We start from the raw sequence: 27,521 nt of genomic DNA, 5'->3' as shown, positions 1-27,521 counted from the left end.
CATAGTATACAGGGTGTCCAAATAAAGCTATCTTGAGGCTCTTGTTGAGTAGCTTCTATTAACTTGCCTGTGAATTAATTGGATAATTGTGTATGTATAATATATAGCCTTTTCATTGTAGTACAGCTGACCAGAAATGGGTAGGCTTTCCCCTTTTGACCATTGAGGATCTAGATCTCCAAATTTCAATTCTAATGGTCAGTGTCACCAGTATCCTAAAAGTTAGATGACACATGGCCATAAGTAATAAAAGTGCCTTGACTCTGACTAGCATCTGCTTCAGTCTACAGTATTACAGCAGTGACTGAGCAAGGAATTGCACAAATACATCCACAATTGAGTGGCTTCAGCTTAGAAATCTGGGCCACTTGGGCAGTAAATGGGAAAATAGTTAAGTGGCTCCTGTGCTGGATTTTTCTCCCACTGTCCTTCTAAAGGATCTTTATTGAGCCAAAAGCTTTGACTAACTGGACCAGGGTCACGAATTCAGCCACTGTAAATTAATTTACATGGGATTTTTTTTAAACTGCTGATTCTGGTATCTCTTGCAATTGTATCCACTTAGTGTGCAAACTAATGAGCAAAACCACTTATTCCAAGTTTGGCTCTTTCACTGGACATTATTTAATGCATTGAAAGTTTTTTTACTCTGACAAAAACAGCTTCAGATCTATACTCTGCCAAAATAGTGTTTATTGAAGAGGTAGATATTTGGCTGCTTCTTGGAACTTGAATGGGCTCCAGAATTGTAGAGCAGTCCTTATGCAAAGACATTTCAGCAACTGCTGTTCATTAACTGAACTTTTGTGCACTTTTTCTAGTAGTTAATTTTGGTTTCCTTAAATTCCACTTGATCCTTGTGCACAATGCAGTCTAGCTTAGTCACCCCAGGAGGGTTCTGAGTACTCATTAATGCCATTCTTTTACTGTGATCCTGCATTATCCATCTTGAACAGCAGATCTTCACTGAATAGTAGTGCATCATCCCTAATGTATTGTGGGTGGTGCAGAATGCTAGCCACACGGGGATGTGGGTCCCAATTCTCGGTGTCCGCCATGGCTCAGAAGTAGGATTCTCTTCAGTCAGAAGATTGTGGGTTCAAGCCCTGCTCGACTTGAGCACATAATCCAGGCTATACCAGTGCAGCACTGTCGGGAGCTGCCGTCATTTAGATGAGGTATTCAACCTGATGCCTCAAGTGGACATCAAGATACCATGGCCCTATTCAAAAAGGGGGGTGGGGGAAGTTCTCCAGTGTACTGGCCAACATTTATCCCTTGTTTAATGCCTAAAACATGATCTGGTCATTTGTTTCATTGCTGGGACCCTGCTGTGCAAATTGCCTGCTGCATTTCCTACATTACAAGTGACTGCACTTCAAAAGTACTTTTCACTGGCTGTGAAGTGCTTTGGGATGTCCTGAGGCTGAGAAGTGCTATACAAATGAGTTTTGTTTCTTGTGTTGCATGAGAAAGTAAAAACTAGTATACTTGTCTTATCTAAACAGCCAAGTGCATCATGCATGAGCTACTTTTGGAATGCAGCAACTTGAGCAAAAAGTGGTGGTTAGTTGCTTCCATATGGGGGGAAAATGCAAAAGATGATTAAGACTCGCCTTACTATTGCTGCTTCACAGGGCCAAAGTTCCCTAACTTGGTCTTTCTATAAAGTTAAATTTGCCTTGGTGCTGATGGGCTCCTGATCTCTTGCAATCTGACTGAAATGTGTGGGTGCTCCTCAGTGTTTGAGCAATGGGGAATTACAGACCAGTAAGCCTGACATCGGTAGTGGGGAAAATGCTAGAGTCCATTATAAAAGATGTAATAGCAGAGCACTTGGAAAACAGTGACCTGGATTGGACAAAGTCAACATGGATTTACAAAAGATAAATCGTGCTTGACTAATCAACTGGAATTTTGAGGATGTAAATGGTAAAATAGATGAGGGAGAACCAGTGGATGTGGTGTATTTGGACTTTCAAAAGGCTTTTTGATAAGGTCCCACATAAGAGATTAGTGTGTAAAGTTAAGGCACATGGGATTGGGGGCAAGCTATTGACTTGGATAGAGAACTGGTTGGCAGACAGAAAGCCATTGGAATAAACGGCTTTTTCCGAGTGGCAGGCAGTGACTAGTGGGGTACCGCAGAGATTGGTCCTTGGACCCCAGCTATTCACCAGATATATTAATCTGGACAAGGGAACTAGATGTAATATCTCCAAGTTTGCAGATGAGACAAAGGTGGGTGTGTGCTGTGAGGAGGATGCTGAGAAACTCCAGGATGATTTGGACAAGTTGGGTGATTGGGCAGAAGCATGGCAGATGCAATATAACATGGATAAATGCGAGGTTATCTACTTTGGTGTCCAACAGGAAGGCAGATTATTGAGTGGCAATAGAAGGGGAAGTGCAACGAGACCTGGGTGTCCTTGTGCACCAGTCGCTGAAGGTAAGCATGCAGGTGCAGCAGGCGGTTAAGAAGGCAAATGGTATGTTGACCTTTGTAGCGAGAGGGTTTGAGTACAGGGACAAGGATGTCTTGCTGCAGTTGTACAGGGCCTTGGTGAGACCACATCTTGAGTATTGTGTGCAGTTTTGGTCGCCTTATCTGAGGAAGGATGTTCTTGCCATGGAAGGAGTGCAGCAAAGATTCACCAGGCTGATACCTGGGATGGCAGGAATGATGTATGAGAGATTGGGTTGATTGGGCTTGTACTTGCTGGAGTTCAGAAGAATGAGGGGATCTCATTGAAACGTTTAAAATTCTAACAGGACTAGACCGACTAGATGCAGGAAGGATGTTCCTGATGGTTGGGGAGTCCAGAACCAGGGGTCACAGTCTAAGGATAAGGGGTAAGCCATTTAGGACAGATGAGGAATTTCTTCACCGAGTGGTGAACCTGTGGAATTCTCTACCAAAGAAAGCAGTAGAGGCCAATTCATTAAATATATTGAAGAAGGAGTTGGATATATTTCTTAAGGCTCAAGGGATATGGAGAGAAGGCAGGAACTGGGTACTGAATTTCAATGATCAGCCATGATCTCATTGAATGGCGGAGCAGGCTTGAGGGGCCAAATGGCCTACTCCTATCTTCTATGTTTCTATGGGACAGGCAGTATTTGAGGCAAAGACCATTGCATCCTTGAGGCAAGTGATACAGCACTGCAGGCAGAGACAGGGCAATGGGATGACCTTTTTGGATGACTCTAGCAAAGGGTCAGCACAGACTATGAACAAAATGACCATGCGGTGTAAATTTCTATCCTCGTGAAGAAATGTTGATTATAGGACCACTTCTGGCACCACATTGCAGCTGGTCAGAGCAAGTGTCATCTGGGCCAGAGCAACAGTCATCTGGGCCTGAGCAGCTTGCCTATTCTCAACTGTAGTTCTTTCATTGCTTTGAAAGAGCAGGGAGAACATCTGGCTAAAGTGGAGGCATACATGATGCAGACAAAATTGATTCAACTTGTCTAAGCTTAATTTCCAATAGTGAATTTGAATTAAAACCTGTCTGCTGTTGAGCATTTGCAAGTTGTACTGATTTGCAAAAGTAGCATTTTTCTGTCCCTTTACATTACATAACACAACCTTTATTATGCCCTTCCAGGCTTTTTGGAATGGTCAGGTCAGCATACTGAGTTAACAGTACTGCAAGACATAACACAACACTATTAGAAATGGGTCTGAACTAGCTCCTAAGGGCAAGTTTGGTACTCAAATCAGTACATCTGAAGTCTAATTGAAATGTACAATATGCATCAAAGCAGTCTGTTGACTCTTTGAAAAATGCAGACAGGTGGCAAAAACAGCATGTTGTCCATCCTCTGAAGGTGCAGGATATCTTGCAAGAGGAATCTTCATGTGACTACTTTGAAATTGTTAATTCAGCAATGAGTGAGTTTATCAATCACCTTGAGGGATGTTTTCCATCTGAAAATTCTGGCAGCTGACTAGAGCGGTGACTGGCTGTTTTGTAGTGTGCACCAGTGTAGCTTTTCAGTATCACTAACCATGAATAATGTAGTTCTCTAAATTACCATCTCTACAAACTGACCAAGAACAGCTTTCTAAAACCATGTGGAAACCCAGTTTCAAAATTGATTCAACTCTCCTTGTCTAAATCCCACTTTCCTTTGCATACTGAATTTTGATATGCTTACTGAAACGCAAGACAGCCATGCTGTATTGAGTAAATCTAGTGTCACATGTTTTGTCACGTTTTATAATCAAATGTCATGAATAAATGCACTGGCGTATATACAAAAAAGCAAGTTTTGATCAAACTTTAATGCTATGCTCATTAGGAACATTTTTAAAGAATGGATTCCTTTTAATTTAACTGATTCTATATTCAGTTGAAATTGAACATGCTGTAGTATGACTGCCAATAGAAAACAGCAGTCTGGTGAACTCATGGAAAAAGTGACCCTGGAGAATGCTAAAATAACTGTCAGATGATTAGGTGCTACAGAATCAAGTACAATTGAATCATTGATTTGTTTATCATGGAATATTGGAATCTTGTAGGTTTTTTTCTTGTTGATGTCTTCATCATAATGTCCCTAGTTAATTGTGGGTTATTCAGCCCCAGTACATGTTTGTGCCTGGTATTGGGGTGCTGGTTTAATTAGAATATTGGGTGTAGGTTGATGACCTACAACTGACATTGACAATCTTGTTCTGGCCCTACATGTAGTTTTGAGAAATGAGGCTTGCTCTCTAAACTAGTTGGGATCTTCTATAGTGGCAATTTATTTAGATATACAATACTGACTGCTTGATTTGAAATAGGGATGAAATGGAGCACTTTACCTAATTGGCTATGTTGTTGTAATATCATGGCATCTAGAAGTACTTGCTGCCTTTTTCACTTCGTGCCCCCCCCCCCCCCCCCCCCATCCCATCCAATGACCTTTTAATACAAAAGCAAAATACTGCAGATGTTGGATCTGGAAATACTTGGTCAGGCAGCATCTGTGGAGAAGGAAACCAGAGTTAATGTTTCAGGTCGTTGACAAAGTCATCGACCTGAAACGTTCATTGTTTCTCCACAGATGCTGCGTGACCTGAGTTTCCAGCATTATTTCCAATTGACAACAGGCGACTGAAGTCAGGTGGTAACTCTACCCATGTCTGACTATTGTCATCCTACCATGTAAACTGACTTGGTCACTCCTTGGGGAAATCTCCTTGGGATTTAGTGTATTCATTTTAGTATTAAATGTTGTGTTTTGCACTCTACTGCCATGAGTATCTTCCTCCATTCCAGAAGTAACCACTTATTGGAGAACCCAGCTGTCTTAAACATTACCTGGTCCAACTTGTCTCCAGATTTTTAGACCCTTCTCTAAAAAGTAGGATAACCTTAAAATTACAAGTAATCAAAATGACTAACTCCTGTTGTGAACTAGAATTGTAGCATTTGGATTTATGATCTAGTTGAGTATTGATAAAGTATCTTCATTCATGACTGGCCAAGGGCATTTCAGTTACAGAATTGACTAAGCATCAGTTACTCCCAACTCCTAATCTGATGTCTTGCAGCTTCTCATTGCAGTTTTCAGCTACTGCTGCATAGCTTTAGATTATGAACAGGGTAAATTGCACCCATTTTATCACATCATGGCAGCAGGATGAGTGCTCACAGGTTTAAAGATTGGTGAATGTTGAGATACACCAATGACTAAATGTGAATTGAATTGTTTTAAACCTTGGTGCTAGAAGTGTATTTTTGCTACTTAAATCTCCTAGTTTCCGCACAGAAGTCATATAAATTTGACGATTTTAGAATGTCCCCAGTTCCCCTTAATTCCTAGCATGCTAAGTTCTGATCGTAATTGTATTGACTTTTTAGACCTGGAACCAATTCTTCAAATTTTAGTCTTGCTGGTTATGATTAGTTAACTTAACTGCTTGCAGTCTTTCACCCAGACATGATGCCTGGATTGTGCCCTCTCGTCTTGGTTGAGAGCCATAGTTGTAAGTAGCAAACTTGTGCACCATTTCCCTGAATGTTGCTCTTCACTCAATGCACACTTTCTTGGTTTGGGTGGGGGGGGGGGGAAGAAAGGGGTTAATTACCTGCAAATTTGGATTTTTGCATACTAAATATATTCTAGTTGCTTTTGAAATGTCTTGGTCATAATAATCAACTGAAGTGAAATAGCACCTGGGTTAGAGGCAGGCATTCACAATAGTATTGATGGGCAAAACTAAGGAAACAATGTGCAGTAGGAGGTTAAAGTTGAGCTAATTGTTTTGTTTATGGGATGTGGGTGTCACTGGCAAGGCCAGCATTTATTGCCCATCCCTAATTGCTCTCGAGGGTGGTGGTGAGCTGCTTTCTTGAAATGCTGCAGTCTGTGGTGAAGGTACTCTGTGCTGTTAGGTAGGGAATTCCAGGATTTTGACCCAGTGATGAAGGATCAGCAATATACTTCTAAGTCAGGATGGTGTGAGACTTGGAGGGGAACTTGGAGATGGTGCTGGTCCCAAGCACCTGCTGCCCTTGCCTTTCTAGGTGGTAGAGGTCACAGGTTTGGGAGGTGCTGCTGAAGAAGCCTTGGCAAGTTGCTGCAGTGCATCTTGTAGGTGTACACTGCAGCCATGGTACGCCGGTAGTGGAGGGAGTGAATGTTTAAGGTGGTGGATGGGGTGCCAATCAAGCAGTTTGCTTTGTCCTGGATGGTGTAGAGCTTGTTGGAGCTGCACTCATCCAGACAAGTGGAGGGTATTCCATCACGCACCATTTGTGGTTAGTATCCGAGGTAATTTGGTGTACAAGCATGTATGCCTGGCTTGCTGAAGCAACCAAACTCTTCCTTGTCTAAAAGTCTTCCTACAGACTTAAAATTTAAGCATGGTGTAACATCACTTGGTTTATCTTTTTTTCTCATGGTGTAGGGCATCAACATTGAAAATAAGTAAAGTTTATTGGAACCATTAGTAGTTCTGGGTCTCGACTATATAACCAAGTGGTCATTTATTTTGATCTCGTGTATAGGACTTGGTTGTAGCAAAGAGAATTTCATGGATTTAAATCCATGTTTCCACATCTCGCTCTTGCACAGCATCCTCTGATTGGTGTAACTTTTTTTGGCCTAGATGCACTTTGAATGCTGACTCATCGAAGAAACTTTTTTGTTTCAGCTCCAAAACCTGGGCATTAATCCTGCTAATATTGGGTTCAGCACCCTTACTATGGAGTCCGACAAGTTCATCTGCATTCGGGAGAAAGTTGGTGAGCAAGCCCAGGTGGTCATCATTGATATGAATGAGCCCACCAATCCCATTCGCCGTCCAATCTCGGCCGATAGTGCCATTATGAACCCAGCCAGCAAGGTTATTGCATTAAAAGGTAAGTGGTTATAAATGGTTTGGTGGCAATTGACTAAAAGGTGCTGATTTATTTTTGTAATGTTTGCCAGTGGGGAGAGTTTGATGTCTGCTTTAGTACTGATTGCTAGGTTTACAGATGGCTTTTTCCACATTCCTGTCTGTTTTGGATTGAACTTTCTTTAGTGCAGGCTTGAGCCATTGTCTTGTCACTACATTGGCATTCATCTGTAAATGGTTCCCTTAACACAGCTATGGACTTGTTGACTAGTGGCTTCAAATGATGGCAAGTGCACATGTTTCAATTTGAGAAGTTAGTTACCAGTGCCTAGAAGTGCATAAAACTCAATTTTTTGCACTGACCTAGAGTTCACTTGTTTCCAAAGCTTGGATTTGCAACATGGTAGCTGTATCATGTTTATGTAACAATCGTCTTTGCCTGTGTCCATGGGTAACTTGGTGCAAGGGACTGATTCAAATGGGACATTAGCAGAAGGACATCTTGGTTTTGTGGTAACTGATTCTTATCTGCTCCTGCTGGTCATGGCAGCACCTTTTGTTGCCAGTGCACATTGAAAAGGATAATTCTGTACTTGGCCTTAGCAAGAGGTCACCAGCAATGATGGTTGCTCCTCTGGCTCATTCACACCAGAACTGTTCAGTACCCTCTTGAATCTGTGTTCACTGACTTTTCCCTACATCACTAGTGCATGTTTGCTTAAACTGAAAGCTAACTTAACAGCCCACACCCGAGGGCAGTATCAGCTGGTGCTCCTAGTCTGCACAGGCTTTTCTCTGATCTTCTTGGAGCAATGGAATTCCAGTAGTTTGTGTGCCAGCAGAATTGATGAGCCTATTGGTCACTGGCTTCTAGGATGCTTGTACTAGTAAACACTGACACCTTTCAATTCTGATCCTGTGCCATCTGTTACTTAGTATCTCGACTCCTGCCATTCTCAAAACATCCCTTAAATCAACTCCAATCTGTCAGAAGCTGTTTTAAATGCTCCAAACTTAAATAGGCAAAACTAGTGCAAATGAAGAGCAGCAGATAGCTTAGAACATTTTTGCAAAACAGATCCCTTAGTCGCCAATATTTTCTTCTAGATGATTCAAAAGTCATGATTCAGGATCACAGAATATGGATTAAGATTCTGGGGGGGGGAGAAAAGAGATGCCACTGAAGTTGGGCATCTTGACAACACAACCAAGAAATATGCCCCCCATGCTAGTAGGAGGGTCTTGTGTTCCCTACCAGAGGGTGAGGAATGCAGGCTCATGTGCAGAGAAACTAATTTTAATTAAGATGGACCTAATTGGGAATACAAATTATATAAATCTTAAAACTTTTGACCAACTTAAAGCTTGCAAGGAACTGATCAGATGGTTAGTTGCAACAAATGCTGGTGTTTAGTGCATTGTTCATGGTGATTGTACCTTGCTTTTATTTACAATAAATCACATCCCAGTTGTCCAAATATACTGGATGATTTCAATTTTTACCCACTTATCTGAAATCCATATTTAACATTGTTTTTGAATGTAGTTACTTGTAATGGGCTTTAGTGAAAGGCAGTAAGATCACTTTCACTTGCCCTTCAGTATGGGTAACTGTAGAATAAAGCTTGCTGAGCCACTGAAATGTTGCAAGAAACGAGCTTTGATGTAGTGATCAGTATCTGGTTCCAGCTGCCTCTAGCTGGTCCAGGTAGAATTGAATGTTTAGCTTAGTGTGTTAATGTAGGCATTTTGCAAAGTAAGTTTTAGCTGAAGCATTCAGAAACTGATCTTTACAACAGCTGAAATATTTTGCTTGTTTGGGCATCCAATACAATTTGGATTTAGGATGGAGTCTCATCCAGCTAAGGGTTTTTGGCTATCTTGTCAAGTAAACCGTTTGTTAAATCTTGCGTCCAGGTCTCTTTCTTGCATCTAGGTCTTTTTCTGGATGAGGGGAGATGCAATTGCCATGCTTCCTCCTCGTGCTCCAATAAGGCAGATGTGGAATTCTCCAGTGACTTCATCCCTGTCAGAAAATTCAGGCTTTTATCACTTGGTCACCTCTGATCTAGCGGAGTGTACTTTTACTGTAGTTATTCAACCTCCAGTTGATTGTGTATCAATGGATAACCTGCAGTACTTAAATGAGGTTGGCTTAATATATCTGCAGTAGGCTTTAATTGAAAACCAATTGCTACAGTGTGGGTTTTAACTTAAAGTAGTTGAAATTATCCAAATTTATTTAAGACAGATTTTATTTTTGTAAAACTGCTCTTTAGTTAAATATTACTGTTTAGTATTTCACTTTGGTAGTCACCTAAAATTGGACATCTTCCCAGTGCTTAAGCTTAAGATTTCAATTACTAATTGGTTCACTAATGTCCTTTTTGGGAAGGAAACCTTGCTTGTGACTCCAGTCCTGCACCAATGTGGCTGACACTACCCTTGGTTGTATCACTTGGGGCAATTGGCTGGGCAATAAATGCCAGCCTTGCCAGCAACACTGTTCCTGAGAATGAATAGTAGCTAACTCCAGGCAAGCCTGTGCTTCCTAATGAAGTAAAACCTTGTAGATGATATCACAATGAACTGTGTATACTGGAAATAGCACAGCCTGCCCCACCATGTCCTCCAGTGCAAAATTCAAGTTCTTAAAACTCATGTATTGTGAAAGCAAATTGTGGGGCAAAATGAGGAAAGTGCCATTTGTTTTTTTTTAATCCTCTGGGTAGTTTGCTTAAAGCAAGTTGTGGGTGGTTCAGACTTTAAACCTAGTTCCCTGTTCCTATTAAGGTGCTTTTACATTGCATCTTACTGGTAAATGTGTAGGTAGCAGTAATTAAAACTAGACAAGCCTAAATATTTTTTATTGGCAGTGACCACTTATTTTGTTGTGTACTGCCACTGGATTCACGTTCTGCTTTTGGCCCGCTAAATGAGAACTGAATGGCCTGGATTTTGCAGTCAGCGACCTCAAAACTGCCCACAAACATCTAGTGATGTCTGTGGCATCTATTTCACCTTTCCTACCATTAATTTCATTGTGGTGCCATGTGTAGGGATCTCTGGCATCTTGCAACAGTGTCATCAAGCAGGCTGAGCAGCCAATCGCAGTTAAGAATTCTCAAGACAGCAAGCCAGGAAGTTTATTTAAAAAAATTAAAAAAAGCACTGATTATCCTTTCAGATAATATTAGAGTAAAAATAAAGATTGGGACATACACATGGGATTAAGTTGAAATATCATTAACTAATGGAGAATCTTGAAAAACTAAATTTATTTGTGGAATGTCAAGGTTGGAGGTTTTCAGTAATTATGACTTTGTATGCCCCAGTTACACCACATTCAAGAAGGCTTAACTTTTTTTTTCCCCCAGAGGTTTTTACAGTGAGATTGGAGTGTAAAATTTTTTTTTTTTTTTTTTTTTTAAATGCAAGTTTGCCAATTCAAGTGATCTTTAGATTTCTATCTGAAGACTTTAACTGTGCACCCTGTGGAGGAGCAGGGAAATCACTGGCAACTTCTGGATTTCTGTGTTTAACTGCACATGTGCAGATGCCAGAAGTTGCTGTCAGTTTTGGAGTAATGAGGGTGAACACGAGTTTTCACTGTCATTACTAACACAAATCCCCAGCCATTGTCTAACCCCTCTGCAATGTCATTACATTGGACATGTGCATAAAACCAATTTTCTGTTTGCAGCTGGTCTTGCAGAGTATAGCACAGGGTGGGAAAGTAAACTGGAGGCATAAATAGGGCCAGTCCCAACTGCAGAAATAAACTGCCTTTTTAGACTTTCAACCTACAATATTTGCTGTGCAGCTTATTCTACTTCAGTGGTCCTCAAGCTTTAAATGGTTTCTCACTGTCACATCTACATACTGTGGATGTAGGTCTTGTGGTGGTAGACATTTGGTGTCAGCAGAGAATAAAAGCTGCAGTGTGATTGGCTTGATAACCTGAGCAAATGTTTTTGATTTTGGATTCTAGTTGCTGGATAGACTTGACACCCAGCTAGCCATCATCTATCTGACTCTTACATTTGGGCAAAGTCAATGGGAGGAAGCTTTTGCTTGCATTTTTTGTATGTTTAACACTGCTAGCATTTTGGCTGAATTTTTTTAAATGCCCATTTTAAGACCTGCTTTAAAATCCATACTACTCTTGCCTTGTACAAAGAATTATGAATGTTAACTGTTTCTGTTCTACATTTTTTGATCTTTTATGCAGGAAGTGCTGATGACATTAGGAGCTGGTTTGGAGGAGTTACTGTTCCTGATTGAATTAACAACTGAAGCCAACACATCTCGGTTTCTCATTGGTTCAGTAGCTTCCCCTAGCTATTACCCCTGATGTCCTCCACTCTGTCTACATGTATAATTGACATAAATTATTTTTAAAAGCAAAAATATGGAAGCTGAAAAATTCTTGATACATATGGCACTTGGTTTAGGTAGGAAATTAAGTTTACTAGTGACGTGCAGTGCCTGCTTCATGTGTTAAATCTGCTGCTGTATGGCACATTATAAAATACAGTGGAGATTATAAAATAGTGGAGATTTAAATCTACAGAACAGGCTACCAAAGGTTAACTTAATTATAAGCTTGCTTTTGTGACACTTAATATCTGAAGGAGTTTGTTTTACTGATTCAATTACTTTGCATTTTTTTACTGCTTTCTTTGTGTATAAGCAGATGGTGAGTTACTTTAAATCTCGACTCTTGAGACTGGTCCTGTTTATAAAACTTAACTGCCTGTTGGGTCTTGACCATTTTCATGCTTCATAGTCTTCAGAATCACATGTCTGAAATGTTAGCTGTTGTAGCTGAAGACTAACCACATGTACTGAACCTTTTTTTATAAAAAACAAACCTGCCTGGACACTTAACATTTGTACATACCTTTAACATCTTTGTAGAATCAGTGTAGGTAATCTCAAAGCACTCAAACCTGAGCCAGCTGCAGTAAAGGAGGTAGAAATAAAATGGAGGAAAACTGTTGGACGTGGCTTTTCCTGGTCATGGCTGGCTATCTCTTCATAGTTGTAAGTTTATCTTGAGCTGGACTTTCAACTTGCTAAATCCCACCAACTCGAGACTTTTTTAGGCATTTTGTTTGTATCGGTCTGAATTCTGAAACTTCAGATAGGTGGGTGAGGGAATGCAAGCTGCAGTTTATGAACCGGACCAGAACCGAGCCTTGAGCCTGAATTTTGCATCTTGATTGCTATGTAGTGTTGTGTATTACTGGATATTTGGGATGGGAACAAGCACTAAGCAGTTGGTTTTTTTCCCCCTGTACTTTCTTGCACTTAAGTAGCTGGGAGGATTTTTTTTTCTTTCCAGCTTTTGTCTGACCACAATTGAGTAAATGATGCTTTAATTTTTTTTTTGTCCAGCTCAAACAAGAAAAGGCTGTTTGGTCCACTAGTGTGGACTGAAACCTGCCCTTTGTTCTGTTCCCTGTTAAGGGTCTTAGAATGTCTAGAGACTAACTTCCTATGGAATAAGATTGAGCTGAATTTTTGGGAGGAAAATAACAGTTACATGCAAAAAGACTAGCCCAACCCAATGTTCCCTCTTAAGCTGTGCAGCTCTCAGCTGTTCTCTCTCAGCCTGGGACTGGCTTTTCTAATGTCAAATTTTGCACATGTGAAACTGTGGGCCACAGAGCCCTTTAAAGGGGCTGTGCCCCCCCCAAAAATTTGTAACATTGGCCCAACTTCACTCCTAACTCTTGATGTGAATTGTGGATGAGCTTTAGTACGAAGAATAAAACTTTAAAATGTAGTAATTCAGCAAGATCTTTGGTATAGGGATTGTACAGTTTGCAGTAATTCTCTTGTAGCCTTGCTCCACATCAATTCTTGCAAGTGGGAAAATGTTGGCCTCGAGTGCTAGTTGTAGATGTTCCCATCCTTGAGTGCTGTGGTGTTGTGCTCTAGAAATGCATACAGCTGAATGTCTCTGATTCACATGTAATGCAATTTTGTAAAAGGTCCCCTTTTTACAAAAGCATTAACTATAGACAGATACTGCATTGCTCTGGATGCCTTTATTATATACCTAGCATCAAATAGACAGCTAGTTGGTCCTGAGATTTCAGTTCTGTGACTTGGACCACATTGATTTTAACCTTAACTAAAATTAATTAATTTCTAGTGTTGTAACTTGTGACAATCAGCAAGACTTTACACAAATTGGCTTCTTCACAAATTGGCTTCTTCATAATATTTCCATGTTTTCTGGTTGAATTGTAGGGCCACAAATTTGCTGGTCAAAGCTATTCTCACCTGAATGTTGAAGGGAAACATCTAAATGAAGTTTGCCTTTTAAAAGGTTACCAACTTGTGGCATTACATTGGAAGTTACTGGCTCACCAACAAAAGGCCTGAGGGAGGAGTATGGAGAGCTGAATAAAGATTGTAGAGCAACTTGGCAGTATCTGTTTAGTCCTAGTCTTTGGATTAACTATTTGTTCAACTTCCTACAGCTGGGAAAACGTTGCAAATATTTAACATTGAAATGAAAAGTAAAATGAAGGCTCATACCATGGTGGATGATGTCACTTTCTGGAAGTGGATCTCGCTGAACACAATTGCCCTGGTAACGGACACTGCAGTCTATCACTGGAGCATGGAGGGAGAGTCTCAGCCGATGAAGGTCTTTGACAGACACTCCAGTCTAGCAGGCTGCCAGATCATCAATTACCGGACTGATGCTAAGCAGAAGTGGTTACTGCTTATTGGCATCTCTGCCCAGGTATACCAAACTTTCACTAGGTACTACTGTAAATTTGTATTCTTGGAATTCTCCAGTCTTGGCAAAGTTTTTCTTGTTTCCCATGTGGATGTTTGCTGAAGATGTTGACCAAGTCTGTCCAAGTGCCTGCTTTTGGGGTATGTGGTGGCATGGTGTCCCTCAGTATTAAATCTCACTGGTAGTTGTACCCCATGTGTAGTGCTATTTTAATGAACAAATGTTGGTTGGCTGTTTTCTTCATTCAGCAACTGATCTGAACAGTGCTACACAGAAGGATACTTCTAAGGGGGAGGGAAAGACAGGTAGCTAGACCCTGCTAGGATGCTTCTATAACAGTTGATTGTTTTGGGAGCTGGCCTTTTGTTTGCTCCTGTACAGCAGAAGTAGCCAAAAAGTACCTGCATGATTATTTTTCTCTTCATTGGAAGCAAATTTGCTGTTCAAAGCACTTGTATCTAGTGCTGGTGGCTGAGGCATGTGCAGTTATAGGGGCTTTAAATGCATCTTTGGCATCCTTTTACAAACCGATTGGGGAAGAGAAAGGAAAGCATGTTCAGGAGCTTTGAATTCCTTTAACTTTCCAAAATGGAATATTTTTCTAAACAGCAAAACCGCGTGGTGGGTGCAATGCAGCTATACTCTCTGGACAGGAAGGTATCTCAGCCAATTGAAGGACATGCCGCAGCCTTTGCACAGTTCAAGATGGAAGGCAATGCAGAAGAGTCAACTTTGTTCTGCTTTGCTGTCAGAGGACAAGCTGGAGGGAAGGTGAGTCCACCTTGGTGTATCTCATGGTAGTATAGTATAGCCTCTTACCAGTTCAGACTGGGCAATTGCTGTCCCTTGTTTGAAGGTTTTTTAAACTGCTTTGCAACCTCTGCCCTTTCAAGAGGCTGGTTGTAAATCCATTAGCAGCTCAGGCCAACTTGCCTTTAAGCCTTCTAATATTTACAAGATTTGCAAGCTCCACTGGCAGAACTCAAGGACAGTGCTATACACGCGGTGTCCAAGCACTCCTTGTCCATGCAATTGAAAATTCCACTGACATTTAAAACTCTCTTGCTTTGTAGAGTTTTACTTGTTTCCTGACCCTTCCTAGTGAAAGTAGCAGCTTGTGTTGAACAGTTCAGTGAGGGCCCATCATGGGTGTCATGCCCTGCCCTATGTTCCCATCTTTCTTTTCCAATCTCATACTGGAAGTAATCTTTAGTAACATTGGCAGTTTTTTCTATTCCTAGTCTAGGACTGTCAATTGGTGCATTACTGCCTGCAGTCAGCAACAAGGTTGAGAACCTTTCTGGTCTGTTTGCAGTTTACCCACTGAACAATTGTTTGGGGGGATGCTTAACTGCCAAGTTGAAGAATGCATAAGACTGCAGAGTTTCTACCATTATTTTAAAGCCATTTCAGCCATGCCTGTGAGGCCTAACACTAAGGATCTTGCCAGGAATGAGATTGGACAGCTGTAAATCGAGTCTCCAAAATAACTTGTGCTGTGGCTCCACTGTACTAGAGTAAATATGGCTTTGCTGTTCAGACTGAGAAAAGTGTGGAAAACTTAAGCAGGTTTCCTTGAGATAAAAATACTTGGCTAGATAGCACTTGATATACATTCTAGATTGGAGTATTAAAAGTTGATTGTGGGGAAAATACTGTAATGAGCCAACATGGTTGAATTCTGTTTTGCTTGTATAACATTGACTCCAGTATTTAATGGGTTGATTTAATGCTTGGGTGTCCACTGCCTGTATGTATGCTGCTAATATTTGTTTTGTTTCCTTGTAGCTTCACATTATTGAAGTAGGTACTCCTCCTACAGGGAACCAGCCCTTTGCCAAAAAAGCAGTGGATGTCTTTTTCCCACCAGAAGCACAGAATGACTTTCCTGTTGCAATGCAGGTAATTAAATATGCACTCTGGAGAAATTGTACACAACATTGCCACTTTAATTCTAGTTTCCTCAAGCTAATTGAGGCTCTATCCTGAGATGATCCAAGCCACTATTGTGGAGGTGCTGGTTTATGAAGCTGATTGTCCTGGAAACATAGAAACCTAGATAAGAGCAGGAGAAGGCCATTTGGCGCCTCGAGCCTGCGCTGCCATTTAATGAGATCATGGCTGATCATCCAAATTCAGTGCCCTGTCCCTGCTTACTCCCTTAATCCCTTTAGCCTTAAATATATCTAACTCCTTCTTGAATATATTTAATGAATTGGCCTCAACTGCCCTGTGATAGAGAATTCCACAAGTTCACCACTCTGGGTGAAGAAATTCCTCCATCTGTCCTAAATGGCTTACCCCTTATCCTTGGACCGAGATCCCTGGTTCTGGACTCCCCCCGCCATCGGGAACAGCCTTCCTGCATCTAGTCCTGTTAGAATTTTATTTCAATGAGATCCCCTCATTCATCTAAACGCTAGCGAATATAAGCCTAATCGACCCAATCTCTCTCTCCATACGTCATTCCTCTGCAGCAAGACATCCTTGCTTCTGTACTCGAATCCTCTCACCTATGAAGGCCAACATACCATTTGCCGCCTTAACCACCTGCATGCTTACCTTCTGCAACTGGTGCACAAGGACACCCAGGTCTCGTTGCACTTTCCCCTTCTCCCAATCTATTGCCGTTCAGATAATAATCTGCCTTCCTGTTTTAGCCACCTAAGTGGATAACCTTGCATTTATCCACATTGGGCAGATGCAGTATAATCACCAAACCCCAGTCCAAATCATACTGGAGTTTCTCTGCATCCTCCTCAGTGTGCACGCCCATCCAGCTTTGTGTCATCTGCAAACTTGGAGGTATTACATCTAGTCCCCTTGTCTAGATCAATATATAGTGAAATAGCTGGGGACCTAGCGCCAATCCCTGCGGTACCCCACTAGTCACTGCCTACCACTCGGAAAAAGACCCGTTTTATTCCAACTCTTTGCTTCCTGTCTGCCAACCAGTTCTCTATCCAAGTCAGTACCTTACCCCCAATCCCATGTGCTTTAACTTTGCATGCTAATCTCTTATGCGGGACCTTATCGAAAGCCTTCTGAAAGTCCAAATACACCACATTCACTGGTCCTCACTCATCTATTCTACCAGTTACATCAAAAAATTCCAGTAGATTAGTCAAGCACGATTTACCTTTTGTAAATCCAGGTTGACTGTCTAATCCTGTCACTGTTTCCAAGTGCTCTGCTATTACATCTTTTATAATGGACTCTAGCATTTTCCCCACTACCGATGTCCGGCTTACCGGTCTATAATTCCCTGTTTTCTCTCTACCACCTTTTTTTGTATAGTGGGGTAACATTAGCTACCCTCCAATCCATGGGAACTGTTCGAGTCGCATTTTGGAAGATGACTAGCAATGCATCTACTGTTTCTAGGGCCACTTCCTTAAGTACCCTAGGATGTAGATTATCAGGCCCTGGGGATTTATTGGCCTTCAATCCCATCAATTTCCCTAACACCATTTCCCTACAAATACTGATTTCAGTTCCTCCCCCTCATTAGACCCTATGTTCCCTGACCTCCTTTGTGAAGACAGAACCAAAGTATGTATTTAATTGGTCGGCCATTTCTTTGTTCCCCATTATAAATTCCCCTGATTCTGACTGCAAGGGACCTACGCTTGACTTCACCAATCTTGAACAAATTCTGTAGTTCATCCATGCGATCTTTAAATATTTGCCATTGCCTATCCACCGTCAACCCTTTAATGTTCCCCAACTCACGCCTCATACTATCGTAGGTTCCTTTATTTAAATTCAAGACCCTAGTCTCTCAACTGCTTCACTCGCTCCATCTTAATGAAGAATTCATCATATGATCGCTCTTCCCCAAGGGGCCTCACAAGATTGCTAATCAATCCTTTCTCATTACATAATACCCAGTCTCAGATGGCCTGATCTCTAGTTGGTTCCTTGACATATTGGTCCAGGAAACCAGCCTGTATACACTCCAGGAATTTCTCCTCCACTGTATTGTTACTAATTTGGTTAGCCCAATCTATATGTAGATTAGTCACCCATGATAACTGCTGTGCCCTTATTGCACGCGTCTCTAATTTCTCATTTTTAATGCCATCCCCAACCTCTGCATTACTGTTTGGGGGTCTGTATACAACTCCCACTAATGTTTTCTGCCCCTTGGTATTTCTTGGCTCTACCATACAGATTCCACATCAGAGCTAATATCCTTCCTTACTATTGTGTTAATCTCTTTAACCAGCAATGCTACCCCACCTCCTTTTCCTTTTTTGCCTGTCCTTCCTGAATGTTGAAGTCCCAGCCTTGGTCACCCTGGAGCCATGTCTCTGTAATCCCAATTATATTATCATATCCATTTACATCTCTTTGCACAGCTAATTCATCCATCTTATTACGAATGCTCCTTGCATTAAGACACACAGCCTTCAGGCTTGGTTTTTTAAAACTTAGTCCTTTTTAGAATTCTTATTTACTGTGGCCCTGTTTGATTTACACTCTTGATTTCTCTGCCTTCCACTTTTGCTTTTCTCCTTCCTGTCTTTTGCTTCTATCCTTGCTTCCCTGCACAGGTTTCCAACCCCCTGCCATTTTAGTTTAAACCCTCCCCAACAGCACTAGCAAACACTCCCCCTAGGACATCAGTCCCAGTCCTGCTTAGGTGCAAACCGTCCAGTTTGTACTGGTTTCCACCCCCCCCCCCCCCCCCCCCCCCCCCAAAACCAGTTCCAATGTCCCAGGAATTTGAATCCCTCCCCTTGTACCATTTCTCTAGCCACGTATTCATCTGAAATATCCTTCAATTTCTACTCTTGACTAGCACATGGCACTGGTAGCAATCCTGAGATTACTACCTTTTTGAGGTCCTATTTTTTTTTTAATTTACCTAACTCCCTGTATTCAGCTTTTAGAACATTTTTTACCTAAATCGTTGGTACCTATATGCAGCACGACAACTAGCTGTTCACTGTTCACCCTTTTTCCCCCCCCCTCCAGAATGCACTGCAGCTGCTCAGACATCCTTGACCCTTGCACCAGGGAGGCAGCATACCATCCTGGAGTCTTGTTTGCAGCCGCAGAAACGCCTATCTCCCTTGCCATAGAATCCCCTATCACTAGCTCTCCTGCTCTTTTTCCTCCCGTCCTGTACAGCAGAGCCACCCATGGTGTCAGGAAGTTGGCTGCTGCTGCCTTCCCTGATAAGCCATCTCCCCAACAGTATCCAAAGCAGTATATCTGAGGGGGATGGCCATAGGGGACCCCTGCACTACCTGCCTGTGCCTACTACTCTGCCTGGCGGTCACCCCTTCCTGCCTGTGCAGCCTTTACCTACTCCCTAAACGTGCTATCCACTATGTCCTCAGCATCACAAATGCTCCAGTATGTATCCATTTGCCACTCCAGTGCTGCGATGCAGTCTGCCAGTAGCTGCAGCTGGATACACTTCCTGCACACATGATCGTCAGGGACACAGGGCCCTGATTTCCCACATAGTGCAGGAGGAGCATGCCACGGGGCTGCCATGACTTACCCTTTAATTCAAATTAAATCAATCCATACCACCAATTACACTACAATTAAATGATATACTCAAGGGCCCTTGTTTACTAGCACTCCCTGCTACACACAACCGTAGGAAACTATAACCACAAAAATTAAGTTTGGAAAAGTGAGAAATACCAACCGAAGTAGTTTCAGAAAGGGAATATTTTGTCATGCGGTTTGGGTTAAACATTTCAAATTTGCTGTAAGCAAAGCGGATCACAATGAATATTTAAAATGGTTGAGCCTAATGTCCCCTTGCACTCCATTTAGTGCATGCTTGTGTATATTGGCTTTAATGAGCTGCTCAATATGCCAACTGTGGTATGTCACTAGGTTTATAGTACCAGGATTTCACCAGTGAGGCTGTAACTGGATTAATAGATGTTCATTACCAGGAACATGGTGCTATTATTGAATTTGCATGTACAGTGAAACCTGCATTAACATACACTTATTGAGACCCAAATAACTTGTATAGCAAAACATAGACCCTGAAACCCCACACACTTGCAAATTATGAACTATGGACAGCCTTCAATGCACCAAGCCCATTAAACACATGACCAGGTCAGCACAGTGGCAGTGAGTTTTATGAAAAATGGCTTTTGTGGAATAGAGAGCTCGTTATCCAAAATCCATAGTGCAGAAACAGCTCTACTTTGGGATCGAATGCTTGCATGGTTCTAGTCCCAGGGATAGTGGTTTCTCTGCTGCTATGGATGCTGGGTAAAGAGCTCTACCACTTCGCACTGACCTGACTAGCCTCTGGATCAAAAGTGCATGAACAGCAAGAGGGGCTGTCCTTTCCTGCCCTGTGGTGAATCTATACATTCTTTGGCTGCTGGCAGCTCCTCCCTGACCCTGCCATTGTCTTTCCTTCATCTTCTGCTTCTTTGAGGAGCTTTGGCTTTGGGTAGTAAGGTGGTGGCTGCCCTGGTCTCTTGCTTGAGTGATGAACAGGCTTGAGTTCCAGCTATCAGTCAGTTTTTTCCTACAGACAATCTGCTCAACCAGAAAATTGCAGTTTCACTCCTACAGCATGAGTTGTTCTGTTCTCCCTCCCAAATGTTCTTGATCCATTCTAACACTTGCTTTTGGAAGCTTCAATATACCAGCACACACTGGCATTCCCCCTTTTTTGTCCTGTGATTGCCCCAATGCAGGTAAGTAGGACTGTGAAATGTAGTTGCACTCAGCTCAAAATGCAGTTTGAATTGAAATGGACTGAAACTGTCGCAGAGCTGAATGCTGATGCAGCTGATCATCTCAGCTGGTTCTTCAAGGTTGTTGGGCAATCTTTACAGTACAGACAATGGCCATTTTGAAAATGAGGACAGCGGATGCCTGACCTGAAGGTGTACTTCATTTACAGGTTTCAGTAAGCATGCAGAAAATAGTAGAGGACTTTCAATGTTACATGGTGCTTGGAGACTAACCAGTCAGCAGAGATCGCAAACTACTGGCCTCAATATTTCAAACTAATGCCACTGATGTAAAACATTCAAATTACACTCTTCAAGAGTACTAACCCTGTATTTGCTGTACAGTAAATTCATAAACATTTCTCCTTTCCTTCATTAACACTTGAGGAAATGAGGATTGAATTTGCTGTTTTGTACCCTGCCATTGCATCAGAATAATGTAAACCAGTCTGAAATGCAGAGGGCAAAGACTGCATTAGGGGGACTTGGCCTTTTTCACCCATACAGTTCAAGCAACTGAGCTGCAATTGGTTCTCCATTTTGATGGAACAGTTCCTCCAAGATGCTGCATGCAGCCACCTAGCTAAAATCTGTTGGGTGAAACAAGTCATTGGGCTGTTTGTGATTCTGTAGGTGGCAGCTGCTGTAACTTTTCTAACCGTATAGAAAGCTTTCATATTCCATTGTTGCCCGAAAGGCAGATTATAAATTTAATGAGCCTTTCTTTCTTTCTTTCCTGAAAAGATAAGCATAAAGCATGATGTTGTTTTCCTGATCACTAAATATGGATACATCCATCTGTATGATTTGGAGACTGGCACCTGTATCTACATGAACAGAATCAGTGGTGAGACTATCTTCGTTACAGCAGGACATGATGCCACATCTGGAATAATTGGAGTGAATAGAAAGGGTCAGGTAGGAAAACAAATTGCATAATAAGTTTGAAGTATTAAAGTTTGTATTTACACATACACATATATATATATATATATATATATATATATATATATATATATATAATGTGTGTTTGAACTGCTTGCAATGAGATCAAGGTTCATGCTCTAAAGACAGTTGCAACTTTGCAGCAATTTACTTTCTAAAATATAAGTTTCTTATGCATGTGTTTTTTAGGGATTGTGGTGATTCTCAAATCTACTGTTCCCCCCATCCCTTTTGAGATTAGGCATGGCTTTCTTTCCATCCTCTGGACTTGTGTGGGATGACTAGCTTTGAGGAATTTTAGGCAACCTGTTAGACTTGGTAGTCTGAATACATGGTAGTTGGCCCTTCGACTAGGATTAACTGAATATTCGGTGATGTTGACTACACTTGCACAACCCTGAAATTGTGCATTATCCTGTCCTTGTGCATCAAACCTGTCCTAGCTGATCTACATTGGCTTCTGGACCCACAATGATCACAATTCTCATTCTTGTTTAATTCCTTCATGGCCTCTCCACTCCAGTTCTTGCTTGGATTCTGGCCTTGTGAATCCCCCCCTTTAGCCCACCATTAACTGCCTGGGCACCACACTCTGGAATTCTCCCTCTCAAGACTCTGCTTAAAACCCACTTCTTTGACCAAGTTTTTGGCAGGGCATTATTTTTTCCTTGCATCACTGAAGAGTCTTGATGGCTTTTCAGTTAAAGGTGCTACATAAATGCCAGTGAGGTATCAAATACCATGTGCTATAATCAAATGCATACACCTTTTTGATTGTCAGTAAAAATACACCAATTGACATGGAGGCTTCTGTTCATTTTAATGTCAAACTAAAGCTTCCCTTTTTTTAACTCTGCGAAATGCAGCTCCTGCTCTGTTCAGATGGCAGCTTACTGTTTCATAAATTATAAATTGTGCTTCTCGGTTTCATTTTAAATGGCTGGAAAGTTTTTGGGGTGATAAGGTAGTGGCGACTACATTCTGTGTAGATGTATTTTGGTTGGTGTTTGATATTCACAGGCACTGTTGTGATCCATGCCATATTCTGGAATGGTGATCAGTTCAGACCAGAGCCAATCTGTAGCCAGTGACATGTCATGGCAATTCTGAACATTCGAAGGAAGCTCTTATGAGCAGCCTTGTGACCGTTGGTAATTTTAAGTACAATATGTTGCAGCAGCATGTTTGTGAGGAAGTGTTATTCAGTCAATTGATCCATCAGACTGGTTGCCAGTTGTAGCAGCATTAAAAATTGATGTAGAAATGTGATCGGTGCAGCAGCCATTGTATTTAACCAAAGGTCATTCTTCAGGGTAGTGTTCCTTTTGGCATTGAGAATGGGGAAAGTGAGTTGCTCCTCAAATTATAACATTTCTAAATTCTGGTCCTGTGTGCAAAATATCAGCATAATACTCTCAACTGCAGCAAGTCTATTTCCCTTTGCTACACACTTATCCCATCTGCAGTGACTTCATGCCCTGGAAATGAACAGGAGCTACATTTTTGCAGAGCAAAATTGGGAAGCCTGTTCAGTTTGCCATTAACAAACTGGCATGTCATTCAGTGTACTTTTATTTCATATCAAAAGGAATCCCGAGGAGACTGGCTGCTGATGCATAAACTTGGGATAGGTGATGTTTTAAAGATTCTGGGTCACATCTGCAAACATCTGTGCTGTTCTAATTTCCTGGTCAGAAATAAAGCAGTTGAAGTTTGCCTGAAGCATTGTTAGCACAGAATTGTTGTAGGAGCAGGGACTGCACCAAGTTTCCATGAACTTTGGAGGTACAATTTGAAAAGAACTGTTGTACAATAGTGATGGTGGTTGTTTTGGAGAGTGCTGTAGCAGTTCAGTGTTCAAAGATTTTCAAGATGGCAAAATTGCTTTCTTACCCTCCTTCCTCTCCCACCACCCCTTCTCTCTCTTCCCCTGCCCCCCCCCCCCCCCCCCCCACAACCTCTGCCAGTTGAGGGAATTTTCCAGCCCATGTTAAATTGATGGTCTGTTGTCCATTTATGCTGCATAGAAATTTACAGCAGAGGGAGACCATTCGACCCATCGTCTGTGCGAAGAAACTGTCTGTCGGACCTTGGATGTCCACATGCTGTTTTTTGTTGAATACAAGAGAACCTGGATGAGTGAAATACCATGTACTCAACAGTTATTTGCATTCAAGTCCCAACTACACACTTCCTGGGGCATGACCACACTCAAATATCTGATATTCCTTAATTTGCTCCAAAATGGAGAACAATTGGTGACATGCTCCCAGGTCTGTGCTGCTGCATCAATCTCTACTAAATGTGAGCAGCCTGGAATTTCTTCCCATACATGCAAATGGCAGTCCATGACTGCACTGCCATGATGCATGTAATGTTTGAGCTCAATTGTGTTCTAACTTCCTCTGCAAGTTTAGCTTGGTAATGCAACTCCTTAGTGTATTGTCAATAAGTGCTTATATAAAAGTTCACCATGTTTGTGGATTGAGAGCATATTTACACTTTAAATGATCAAATATTTTGTCTTGGTTGGTTAGATCAGAAGTTTAGGGGGCCACTGATATTTTGTCTAGCAGCTAAGTATTTGTCTTCAATTGTATTTTTGTGGAACAGGGCAATGATCTCTACTAACATTGTAGGGGGGGGGCTGGTGTTGGCATTGGTTGTTTCCAAACAAGTTTTGGCTTCAGAATTGTTCCATGAAAATTCTTTACATTTTAGAAACCTATACTTTTGTTGAGGGTCAATAGTCAGATCCACCAATGTAAACATACTTAAATTTGTGCTATATTTTTGCAAATTTGCAGTTTTCTCTACAAACTAATTGCTACTCTTATCTCTTGTGCAAGGAGCTCCAGAAACAGGCTAGGATCAAGGCTCCAGTTTGGCCATGTTGGTAGATTAGATTAGTATTTGCTTTGCTGCTGTGACCTTGAACTTCAACAGTGCATTTCCTGTCTTGCTCTAGTTCCCATCCAAAAAATGCAGTGATATGCTATTGTCACTAGGATAAGATTTCAATAGTTTGAAAAATTGGTATTCTGAACCTAAATTCCATAAAATGATGCCTTTTTAATTAAAGCAAATTGTTAGGAGCCATTGACGACATTAAGTCAATGACTATCATCTTGAGGACCCTTTCTGCCCCCAAAAAACTGATTCCATCCCTGACAGACTTTGCAATCAGGAGTCCAGAAACACTAATGCTGTTGGTGGACCAGGCTGGCTCATTTAGACCTGAAGGATAAATCTGCCACCTAGGGACTGGAATTCTTCCCACGTGACTTGACAACTGCTAGTCTGTGTCCTAATGAGGTAGGCTGCTCCCATCTGGACAAATGGCAAGCTTGCTACTGATGTTGCAGGGTTTTAGCTAGCTTCAACTCAGTGGTCCCTAAACTTCTGATCTAACAACCATCCATGTTTGAGTAAATGGTTTTGCAGCAGTTTGGAGAGTGGTTGCTTCATGTATCTTGAGCTAAGCACTGATGCAGGCAACCTAGTTTCTGCCGATGGGTGGTGCAGTTTTACAGAATTTGGTTATTTCCTTGCACTGACATGGTTGGGGTATAGCCAAGACAAGTTAAAGGGTCAACATTTATCATGCAGTGGCCTTGTTTAATCTGTGCACAGGAATCATTTGTTCAAAAATTTAATAAAACTGGAACCTTGTGAAATACTTGAGCTTTGTAGGGTAATGCTTGATCAGTAAAACCCATTTGAAATGGGATGCAGTGAATGACTCCTGGTGAGTTGGTGATCTGAGCAAGTGCACATCCTTTTCCCAAAACATCAACTTTATCCCAAGGCTGTGTATCTCCTGCATTTATCCAGAGATGTGGAAGCAAGTCAGAAATCTAAATTTCTCCTCTTTTGCAAGGGGTGTGCGTGCGTGCGTGCGCGCAGCTGGATTCCGCTATGTTGCTGTGAAAAGGCAGACAGCCTAAACTCCAGAAATAAATTTGCAATATGCCATTGGAGATGCATTTGAATAAATGGTTTTCCGTTGATGTAAAACGTTGGATTAGACTGAATAGAATTAATTATTACCAAGCAGTTTCCATGCTATGGTAGGATTTTTCTTGTAAATAAGTTCACAGGTCAATAAAAATTGTCTTGTGAAGATACTGGCATCAGATAGCAGTTTGCCACTTCAAATGAAGTTTCAGATTGTCCAAGTTAGACTGGACAAAATACTGTCTGCATTGTATTATTGCATTTTAGGAAACTTAACAGCTGTCTTCTTATTGCAGGTGTTGTCTGTCTGTGTCGAGGAAGAGAATATCATTCCTTACATCACCAACGTGTTACAGAACCCAGACCTTGCTCTGCGCATGGCTGTGCGCAATAACCTGGCTGGGGCAGAGGAACTCTTTGCTCGCAAGTTCAACACTCTCTTTGCTCAGGGAAACTATTCTGAAGCAGCAAAAATAGCTGCAAATGCACCAAAGGTAATGCATTATACAGTGCAATTCAAATTGAATCCTGGTGGGTGGGAGGGCTGTTGAGTACAAACACTCCCTTGCCAAGAAATGGACCAAATGTTCATCTGTGATACAACTGGTATATTTATGAAGTGTTATGGTATCTGGTGGGATGATTTGCAGGAAATTAAAGCTGCTTTAATTGTGTGCTACCAGTTGCTTTCTCCACTTTTTGACTTATCCCTAGGAAGTGTAAATTTATATTCTTTCACAAGTTTGCATTTAAAATAAAAATTAAATCAATGTGAAGTGGTGCTAGGATCCACTTTATTGCAGCAGACATTGGCTTTAATTTAGTTCTTGCTGTAATACTGATTCTGAACCCCTGGCTTGAGCAATCTAATGTGATATTGATGAGCTAAATTAATTTTTGGTGGCTGATGTATGAAAAGTTTGATCAAGGAGACATTTATTTATTAGCCATTGTATTGCTCTACAGTGTCATGATTGTCAACAACATTCCTGTAGACTTCATTCACTTTGCTATAAATTTGATGTACATCTTTTTTAAACCAGGGTATCTTGCGCACTCCAGATACAATCCGACGTTTTCAGAGTGTACCTGCTCAGCCAGGACAGACCTCTCCTCTGCTTCAGTACTTTGGAATCCTGCTCGATCAAGGGCAGCTGAACAAATTTGAGTCTTTGGAACTATGTAGGCCTGTGCTACAGCAGGGCCGCAAGCAGTTGCTTGAGAAATGGCTAAAAGAAGATAAGGTAATGCTTATTTGACAGATGGAACTCCAATTTGGGTTCATCTCGGGCAATAGTCCTTACAGAATAAAATAGTTTGAACTTGTTGCAATTGCATAAGTGTAATGTAGCTGAGCACAAGGACATGTTATCCTGTTGGGATCTTGGCAGATAAGTGAAAGCCAAATTGCCCCCACTGCTGCTATTGAACTGCAGCTTAATGCTTACATGGCATTAATTGTGGTTTACTATGGTTTAGGAAAACCTGAATCCCCCACATGTTTTCTCTACTTCCAGATATCTATTTGGGTTATGATACTTGTTGAAATGAATTGGACTTGAAGGTTGATAGCCATCCAGATTATTGCTAATTTAGGCTTTTCAATATAGTTGGTGTATTTAAATAGCTGATACTTTGTTCTCGTGCTGGGGATATGTTGGAAAGACTGCATGAATTGCCAGTCTCTAGTTGCCTTCAACCATGCAGTCCCTGTGGTGCAGTGATCTCGCCCAAGAGCAAGGCAGAGGCTGGGTATGCAAAGTTGCTCATTTGTCCCTCTATCTACAAG

At 41.5% G+C, this 27,521-nt stretch overlaps 1 protein-coding gene across 2 annotated transcripts in view; it reads left to right on the top strand.

Moving 5' to 3' along the window:
• LOC147102304 (clathrin heavy chain 1) overlaps nt 1-27,521 on the top strand; it is an 89,027-nt gene that overhangs the window by 25,019 nt on the left and 36,487 nt on the right. For both annotated transcript variants that reach the window (XM_085964718.1, XM_085964717.1), the window contains exons 3-9: nt 7,154-7,361; nt 13,834-14,102; nt 14,709-14,870; nt 15,888-16,001; nt 21,575-21,748; nt 26,029-26,226; nt 26,776-26,976. In XM_085964718.1, coding sequence (XP_085820844.1) covers nt 7,154-7,361; nt 13,834-14,102; nt 14,709-14,870; nt 15,888-16,001; nt 21,575-21,748; nt 26,029-26,226; nt 26,776-26,976 — 1,326 coding nt within the window. The remainder of the gene's footprint in view (nt 1-7,153; nt 7,362-13,833; nt 14,103-14,708; nt 14,871-15,887; nt 16,002-21,574; nt 21,749-26,028; nt 26,227-26,775; nt 26,977-27,521) is intronic.

The sequence above is a fragment of the Somniosus microcephalus genome, chromosome 22, assembly GCF_052327205.1.
Source record: "Somniosus microcephalus isolate GS21.2 chromosome 22, FLI_Smic_1.0, whole genome shotgun sequence".
Lineage (NCBI taxonomy): Eukaryota > Metazoa > Chordata > Chondrichthyes > Squaliformes > Somniosidae > Somniosus > Somniosus microcephalus.
The sequence above is the reverse complement of the archived record's forward strand: the minus strand, read 5'-3'. Positions and strand labels throughout refer to the sequence as shown.